General features: G+C 31.2%; 1 protein-coding gene across 1 annotated transcript; it reads right to left on the reverse strand.

The window, feature by feature from the left end:
• Positions 1-422: 422 nt before the first annotated feature.
• On the reverse strand, positions 423-2,019 carry LOC109340672 (homeobox-leucine zipper protein ATHB-7-like). Its single transcript, XM_019578390.1, has 2 exons — positions 1,439-2,019; positions 423-1,058 (listed from the first exon to the last, which is right to left on the reverse strand). Exons 1-2 carry the CDS (start codon positions 1,820-1,822, stop codon positions 705-707), a joined length of 738 nt encoding a protein of 245 aa, XP_019433935.1. The 5' UTR covers positions 1,823-2,019; the 3' UTR covers positions 423-704.
• Between the last annotated feature and the right edge of the window lie 8,286 nt (positions 2,020-10,305).

Raw genomic sequence — 10,305 nt, forward strand, 5'->3', positions numbered from 1 at the left:
ATATTATCCAGCATAAGAATAATGCTTATACAACTTTGATCACTTTATCATATGACAGATTTTCGAGTGTGGCTTCTCTCAATTATAGAATAGACCAGTACATAGTTTAGATCATGACATGTGGCAATAATAAATTTTCAATGGTTCAGATTTTAATTTATTTTTAAATTAAATAACTTCAAAAAAATCATCCCCTCATATTCCTAGTACTGGAGAACCGGATAGGAATCTATTCATATTCTGAAATAAGTTGATTTTTCGCTTGCATTGATTCTATACACAGTATAAAATGCAAATGGGTCTTTAACACTAGCTAAGAAATTGACAAACTCAGCTTCATTAAGTCCAAATGTACCTGTGTCCTAGTCATGTCCTAATGAGTAATAATGACCACACATGTTAATATAAGAATATATGGTAAATTAAGAATGTATAGAGGTCATAGATTTAAATAAACCCCTTGTAACCCAACAATGGAAAATGAATAAGATAAAAATAATATAAACAACACAGGCACACACTGATTGCAAAGGCATGAAGCATGAACACAAACATGGCACATTATTTCTTGTTCCAAATCTCTAAAGAATAAATTAAGTAAGGCTATCATAATTCTATCTCTATCCAAATCAAGCCTACAAAACTTCATCTCTGAGACATATTTTAACATCAAATATGCAAGAGTGTGGTTTTGTTTCACTTTTTCAAGTCCATAAATCTAACCATTGTGAACTGCTGCATGATTGATCTAAGATACCACTTGGATCCACATTGTACCATTTTTCAAGTGATGGCAAAGGAATTTCTTCATGTTCATCCATTCTCAGAACTTGTTGTTGTATTATTTCCTCAGATTTTTCACTCCTTATGCTTTTCTCATTTTGATCATCTGAATAATGCATGCCTTCTATGTCTTCCAAACCCTCATTTGAAAAACTTGGCTTCATTTCAACCCTCCAATTATTGTATCCACTGCCAGAAACACCATCTTCTGTGCTATTTTCCTTGGCTACTTTCACTTCATGAGATTCCCTCGTCAAATCACTTAGCTTCTGCAACTGTTTGTAATAAAAAACAAATAATACAATCAGTTTTGCTATTCACACTCATAATAATTACACATTGTTTACTAGTTATTTGCCTATGCTCATCAACAACACTATAAAAGTAGTGTATAAAAATTGATGTACAACAACTGCCGAATCTTAATCTCATTAGGTGAGTTCGGCTAAATAGATCAAACCACATCATAATGTTCTATCATATGCAGTGCATGGTTTTCAATTACAGTTGCCGTAGCAAACTCGATTATATTGCATTTACAGCAATTGTGAATAATTACAGGAAAATATATGATAGATGCGGTCGCAATTACAGTTGCAAGAACACAATTTTTTAAAACTATAAGTAATAATGCTAAAAGAACCATAAATTATACCTCTAATTGTAAAGATTCCTTCTCATTCTTTAGAGACTCAAACCTTGATGCTAAGTTATCATATTCATCTCTGAGTTTTCTGTACTCTTGCTCCATCCTTTTTGATTTCCACCTAGCCCTTCTGTTCTGAAACCATATTGCAACTTGGCGAGGTTGCAAACCAAGATCTGTTGCAAGCTGCAACTTCTTCCTTGGCTCAAGCTTTGACTCTGACTCAAATATGCATTCAAGTGATCTTATTTGTTCATCACTGAACCTCCTTTTGTTCTCTATCTTGTTCTTTTTCTTCCTTGGATTTTGATGTTGTAACTCTGAGCTAGAAGATAAGCTTTCAACATTTTTTCCTTTTGATGATGCTTGAATATACTTATCTCCTTCCATCATATGGGTAGTGAGAAAGTGAGGATTTTGAAGTCTTGTATGTGAATTTGGAATTAGATACACAATTTGTTTGCCACCAAGAAACTTATAAAAATATGATTTTAAAGTTCTGTTGAGGGTAATTTGTTGCAGAATATATAGATAGCATAAAGTATCTTAAAGACATTTGTGTCACATTATTAGGACTTGTAATGGAAGGATCATAATGACCAATGATATTAGGTACCTTCTGAAGCTTACTATCTTTTTGTTATGTAGGAAGAAATTATCTTTGATTGTCTTTGATTGTTTACTTCTGTTGGATATATATGGGAGCACATCTAATATTTCAAAGAAATGTGTAATTTTATGTGTCATTATTTACTATTTACTGTGATTGATCAAAAAAATATTTAATTATTAAATTTTTAACTTAAATATATTTTTTAATCTATTATCACAACTACCACAAGGAGTGACACATTTCTTGATATAATAGATGTGTTCCTGATATCTATAGGTTCCTATACTATTTTGTTTGCAGAAGGAATTGTCTACTTGTCACTTGTCATACACATGAGCACACGTCTCTGTTCCTTTTCTATTAGTGGGAAGGAAAAAAATCTGCTGCTTCTATTCTTGAATACATTGAATATTGATTACAAATATTTTAAGCATCTTTATTAACAGTATAATATATTGTTAACTTATATTTGTATCTGGTATAGTAGCATAATATCTCACTTGATTTCCAAATAGATAAAATGTTCAAATTGTCAAATACTCGATTCCTTAGGCTGAGGGTGACAAAATCATATTCTTAAAAATATTATGTAAAACCATACTCTTAAAAATATATAGTCATAATATATTATAGAAAAATCAGCATCGTAATGTTTTGAACTAAACTCGACGCAGCTTGATTCTACAAACACTTATGACATATTTTGCTTGTAAAGGCAGGTTAAGTTGCTTCTTTTATATATATAATTTGGTCAAGGAACATTTAAATTAACTATATATTCAAACCTTTGGTTTTGAAGTTGTAGATCTGAAGAAACAAAAGTGACAAGAATAGAAAGAATGGTCAATTAACACGAGTTAGAAACAGACACAAACAAGCTCTATATGTAATAAGCAATTAGTTCTAGGTTAATAAATTCTATGGGAATTGTTAATTGAAGAAACAGATGTGAAAAACAACTTGTTAATTTCTATGGGAGTTGGTGCCAAAACTTGAAGGTGGCCAGAACATAAGATTTTAGTTTTTGTTATAACAAACAGTATTCTCTCACCCCATGAATAAAGAACTAATATTTTTCAAAGTACGCGATTACCCTCATAACAAATGTTGTTTCTAGTAATTGAACATTTGATCTAATATGATATTTGAGGATACAATAAGGCCTTACATAAATATATCAATGTCTAGTTGGATAACATAAGATGCTAATTGTTGCATTGGTTGTAAGCTCCAACCAAATTGGAGGTTTCTATTGTTGTGGAAGGATTGATGTTTCTATCAATAATTGGACCATTTTTCTTTTGTTGTTTGGATCTGTTGATGAGAAGTGTTCTTATTCTTTGTCATTATTCTTAGGTTGCTTTCTGAAGTAGACCAAGTTATAAATGATCATAAAATTTTATAAACTAGTACCATAAAGTTTTTGTTTGATTGACGTAGTTAATGACAATGTTAATCATTTAGGAAAAAGGGCAATTTCAAAACACGTTTGATGGCTAAGTTAAATGCTAATCTATCCAAATGTTAGAAGCAAGGCCAATGAAGCAAAATTTTGTGAAGTTTCTAAGCTATAAAGTAGATAAGAGAAACGTAGGAAAAATGGGTTGAATTCCTTGTCATTTACGTGTATAAAGATCATACGTGTATAAGGTTGCTAAGTCTTGTGTACAATTGTACAATGTCAATTTGTCAACAAAGTAAGAGCTTTAATTAACATATAAGAAAAATATAGAAAAGTGCATCAAATTTCTTATCATTAACGTATATAATAAGTTCACACAAGTTTGCTAACTAGTGTGTACGTGTGCACACAATGTCAATAAAGTAAGAGCTTTAATTTGAAATAAAAGATACTTGTTCTCCATTAAAATGTATTTTTGTTGAGATGCCTTGCATTTTTAATAGATCTTCCTAAATTATAAGATCATATGTAGAACCTATACCAACTTCTCTTAAGTTGTTTATTTTCTCAATAAAGATTTCTTGTGTTAAATCTTATCCCACATTAATAATAGTGAAACAAAACAAAAAATAGTAAAACTTTAAAAAATTTAATTGACATAGTAATGCAGTACAAAATTTTGAAATATGATTTGAGACAACAAATCTATATTCTTGTTTCTTAATAATTATTGTACTAATGTTAATTTGTTAGTCAATAGTATCTTTTATCTTAAATGTGAGAAATTTGTAAATATTTAACACAAGGTTAAGGTTGTTATTTATGAACATGAGGTCACATATTCAAGTTCCAGAAACCTCTCCATATCACATATCTTGGAACAATCTCTCCATGTTACATATTCAAATTCTCTAAAACAACTTCTCCATTTATAGGATAAAGTTACATATATCTACCCTTCTTAATATTCATTAGGTGGGAGACTCATATAATGAGCTCTGGTGCTCTCCGGTAACATATCACAAGACTCCTAGTGACAACAATTTCAGAATGAATGGTTCTAACAATTCTTATATCTTTAATATACTAAATCGGAGGCAGTTAGCTACACCACACTACTGCTGTTAGCAATTTAGCAGCAGTGAATAAGGAACACTGTTGTCAATTTTCTCATTTTTGTTTTTGTCAGTTTTGATAAGAAGATAAGATATGATGGGAATCATTTAATAATGTATATAGAGCTTCTATCACACAATAAGATAAGAGACAATAAATGTCGCCTAATACAGACAAAAATGATGTCTGGTTGTGAAGTTAAATCACTGAAACTCTGAAAGAGAGTTATTACATTTTTTTCATGACAATCATAATACTTAATCCCTGTTTTTGTTTTATAGCAAAACTAGGTATATAAGTCCAAATCAGATTAAACTCTAACATGTTTTATGTTCTCAATATTAAGCTCGATATGTTGGTGCTGTTGTTGTTGTTAGTGTTTCGTGCATATAAGCAAAGTAAAGTTCAGGTTAAGAAAGTTAAGATGCCCTTAGACACTAGAAGTCATATATATCTCATAATTGCACGCCAAGTGAAAGAATGAGTTACTTTTTGCAAAATTTTGAGTAGCACCATCATATAAAGAAAGCCTGGACATTCCATGCACCTAACTAGTCCACGAATCTAACCAAAGTCCAGAAACATGCCATATGTCTTCTAGAGGGGAGCACATCTACTCCACAAAGTGTCATGTGCCACTGTTTATGATTGGTTAAACGTTAAAAATTTAATAATTAACTATTTTTTCACCAATCATAAACAATAAAACAAACATGAAGTGATACATTTTTATGATAGAAGATATCCACCCTTAGGGCGAAGAGGTAGCATTGAAACAACAATTGATGACAAAACTAATTATGATTATGAGGCTACACATTTATCATTTTAATTATTAATAATCAAATAACACTTTTGTCATAAAAACAAAAAGGAGAAAACATAATTTTCTTCACTTTGGACAGGAGAAGATCCTTCTTCCATGCCTCAACTCTCTACCCCTAATTTAAGAGAGTCATAAGATCATTTTTTTATTTTAAACCATAACACAAACTATGTAATGAAAGTCCAAAATTATCAAATGGCTAAGGTAAGGTAGTGGGTCATGGTCTATTAGGCGTTTGGTAATGCTTCTTGTCCAAATCCAGGAAACTGAGCAGCATTATTTTTATTTTTCCTTGAACCTTTTTGTGCTAGAAGCTGAGTGGGGAGAGAAGGCCCCTGTTCATACAAACTTTAATTTCTTAGTGAAAATGACACCATTTTTTTTGTCTTGAAACGGCTATGATTAGCCTTGCTTTCCATTTGGGTAAGTATGAATTTATCCCACAATGGGGTCCTTATGCTTGTGAGGAAGGGATACGTGTCAATGAGTGAATTGTGCCAAAATGGGTGGTCCTCACTCGAAAGAATCATATTCAATATTAGAGAAAGAAATTATCATTTTTTCGTTTGTATGGAATGATAAAATAGTCATATTATTATATTTAATGGACAAAAGTATCATATATATTTTTAAGTTATTATTTTTGATGTACTTATCTCTTCATCACTAGAGAAGATATGTGTCCCGGAGACTAACTTGGCAAGCAATGTTAGGTATTGGGTGCCCCAAAGTCCAAAATTGAGTTTATTGTCCTTCCAATCATTATTAGGATGAGTTAGATTCTTTAATCATTGTGAAAAGCATCAAAGGAAAATGGAGAAAATATTGGCATAGGAATATATGTTCATATGTCAGCAAATACTGCTCATATTTTTCTCATCCGTTACTTTTTTCCTTGGAGGGTCTTACCGTCAATATCTATTTATAATTGGTTACTTTTTATCACCGATTCTAGACCATATGAACCTCATTCTCTATTGTTTGTCTAGTAGTATTTCTTATAGGTAATTATTACCACGGCTTAGTTATACAATATTGAAAGTGTTAATCAATGGCCTAAGAAAGATTCAAAGGTTTAAATGTTAAGGTTAGAGCACAATGCGGAAGCACAAGATTAAATTAATTGAGAACAAAAGAGAAGCAAGTAAAGGATAAAGAAAATAACACACAAGATTTAACGTGGAAAAACCCCTCAGTGTGAGAGGAAAAAAACCACGGGCGATCAAGAGCAAAATTCCACTATGTAAAAAAGAAGAGTACAAAAAATTCTCTTATAATGATGAGGACAAATGACAATATTTTTTCTCACAAATACTCTCTCAAATGGAACAAGAATTCTCACCAAGAATGCACTCACAATATATGTGTAAATGAAAGAGATGTTGTGTGTTGTGAAGATGATTTTGAAGCTCTCTATATGTGTCCTTTTATAGGCAAGCAAAGTCTTGGTATCTTGGATATGAAGCATTGGATGCTTGGAAACAAAGCCATAAAAGTGACACAAAATGTCTTTAGAGAGAGCCATAAAATAGTCATAAAATTCTTTTAAGGCATAGAAATGAGAGACATCTAACAGATTATATTTAGTATAATGATGTAATAATCTCCTAAAAAGAAAAGAAGATTAGTAGCCTAAAGGGTATCATTTATCAGCAATGACAAACATCATATCATATGGTGAAAGTTAAATATCCTTTTCATTTAGCTCTCTCCTTTTGCTATTATAATGTTTGGATAAGAAATATAATGTAATATCTATATAATATTAGTATAAACATTTATATACAATTAGTATATCATTTATTGTTGATTTGGATTATTTTTTCTGAAAAGTATGTCAATGATGATTAAATATTAATAGTGAATGAATAAGTGATAGTTTATAAAACTCATATATTGTCAGTGCATAAATCTTTTCCTAAAGAATGTAAGAAAAAAACTCTCTCCCTCTAAATCATCCCTAAATTTATAACATATGAGGGTAATCTTTAAACAAAAGGTGTTAAACTAAACTTTGGGAGGTGCTGACATAATTTACTTTAATAAAAATTAATATAAGAATATTTGCTTATTTGGACTTTACTCCTAGTATACCATATTTTTTAGAAATCCTTAGTGAGATTAAACAAAAGTTTTATCTTTTCTTCTCCATAATCATTATGATTAGCACAAATAAGAAAAAATGTTGTGACTATTTAAAGGTTATAAATATACAACTCTTATATTATTTGAACTTGACTCTTCACCGGTCGTATTTCTCCTGAGATTAAAGAAAAGATAGGCATAATATATTGTAATTTTTAGAAATTCTTAATGAAATTAAACAAAAGTTTTATATTTTCTTCTCTCTAATCAGTGTCATTAGCACAAATATGGAATATCTTTATCAAATTTTAAAATTATATTATTTACAATGATGACCGTTAAATATTTATGTCATATGTAACCATAAGAGAATACAAATTCAATAAAGAGAGGGAAGGTCACCTCTAAATCAACTTTTACAAATAGTGCATACTGCATACTACATTAAAAATACATATACGAATAATATGTCTTAGTAAGAACAAAAAAACAAGTGTGTCATGTAGGGATGACAATGGATACGGACGGGCACGGGTAGTAGCTATCTGCTACCCGTTTCAAATTAGGAGAATATTACTCATATCCGTCTATATCCATAGGGTACCCGTGTGCGAGTATTTGCGGGTATTTTTGGGTACTCGTGGGTTTCCTATATTATAAATGATTTTTTAATTTTTTTACTTTATGTTATGTTTCAAATGAGATGAAACTTAATTATTTTTGTACCTTTTGATTGAATATTTGACAAAAATGCTAAATTTATTGGTGTTTTCTATTTTTATGATTTTTTGTTCTCATTTTCTCAACAAAAAATATATATTTTCTTTGTAAAACATATGTGTTTCTACACATCTAATAATATTTGTAGAGTATTTTACCACCAAATTCAATAAAATATGTAAACAAAGTAAAAGGAAAAAAATATACATAGTGTAATGAATGTTAGAATAATGTACTTTTTAAATATAATATATTAATCATATAAATAACGGGTACCCGCGGACACGGGTACCATAATATCCGTACCCGCCCGTATGTACTACATGTATTTTAAAAATCGTTTATAATATCTGCGGTACCCATTTATAACTCGTACCTATGCTCGTATGAGTTTTACCTGCGAGTACGAGTTTTTTTGTCATCCCTACTAACGTGTACAAAAGTCAAGGACAAAAGTTATTAGTTTCAAATTTTGCATATACAAAATCATTTATTTATTATAGGCACCAAAATCCATATATCTAATTGGATTAAAAAACATATTTAAGTGAAGAATTCATAGTGTTTATTTGAGATTTGGTTTTTAGATAAGGAAGACAAAGAAAAAATTTAAGAGTCATATTACAAATATGGAAAAGAATTTTGTAAGGGAAAAGACAAGTTCTTAGTTTTATATTTATATTGGAGAATAAAAAGTCATATCAGTGTAAACTAAATGATAAAAATATCTTATCATTTTGGTTTTTTCTTGTTGTAATTTACGTAATTGTCTCTCTAGGATCCTAACCCTACAACTATATTATATTTCAAGCCTATTTTTCTCTATTATCTTTAAAAAACTAACTCCAAAAACACAGGATTACCTGACCAAATTTCTTCTGGGATTTTGAAATCAAGTGCTGAATGTGGAGAACGATTAACCATGTAACAAGCAGTAGATGCTGCTTCAGCCCAAAATTCATGCCGATGTCATAACCCAGCATTTGAGAGTATACAACGAACTCTCTCAAGTAGAGTCATGTTCATCCGTTCTGCAACACCATTTTGTTGAGGATTTCTTGGAATTGTTTTGTGTCTAGCAATACCATTTTTTGTGCAGAACTCATTAAAATCACCATTGCAGAACTCTAATCCATTGTCTGTTCTAAGCTTCTTCACTTTCTTCCCTGTCTGGGTTTCAACAAGAGTTTTCCACTTCTTGAAAGTGGAGAAAGTCTCATTTTTATGCTGCAGAAAATAAACCCAAACTTTGCGAGAAAAATCATCAATGATGGTCATCATATAGCGACATCCTCCATGAGAAGGAAATTTAGAAGGCCCCCAAAGGTCAGAATGAATATAATCAAGAATACCTTTGGTACGGTGAGTTGCAGTGGAGAAACTAACCTTTTTCTGTTTCCCAAAAACACAATGTTTACAAAAATCCAATTTACCAATGCCATGTTTACCAAGATGACCTTGTTTGCTTAGAAGGTGCATACCTTTTTCACTCATATGGCCCAGGCGCATGTGCCATAATTTGGTAATGTCATTATCATGCATTGAAGAAGATACAGCTGTTGAACCTGTCACAACAGAACCTTGCAAGACATATAAACTACCAATCCGGTTAGCTTTCAATAATACCATAGCACCTTTCAATACCTTTAGAACTCCACCTTCAGCTGAATACCTACACCCGAGAGACTCTAGGGTGCCAAGAGAAATTAAGTTCCGCTTCAAATCTGGAATATAGCGGACATTAGCCAAGGTTCTGACAACACCGTCATGAGCCTTGATCTGAATAGTACCTATTCCTGCAACTTTGCATTGGGTATCATTGCCCATCAAAACAACACCACTGTCAACATGTTCAAAAGTGGTGAATAAGTCCTTATAAGGACACATATGAAAAGTACATCCAGAATCAAGAATCCATTCTGTTTTACTCCTATTATTATAAGAGACAACAGATAAAAGAATATCACCGTCAGAATTGGCTTCAATATTAGCAGCTTCAGAGGATTGTTGAAATTTTCCCTTATCTTGTTTTTCTTGTTTTTTCTTTAAGATAAAACAATCAGGAATGTCATGCCCCGGTTTCTTGCAATAGCGACAAGTTTTGTTGGATTTGC

The sequence above is a fragment of the Lupinus angustifolius genome, unplaced genomic scaffold (genome assembly GCF_001865875.1).
Source record: "Lupinus angustifolius cultivar Tanjil unplaced genomic scaffold, LupAngTanjil_v1.0 Scaffold_229_9, whole genome shotgun sequence".
NCBI classification, from domain to species: domain Eukaryota; kingdom Viridiplantae; phylum Streptophyta; class Magnoliopsida; order Fabales; family Fabaceae; genus Lupinus; species Lupinus angustifolius.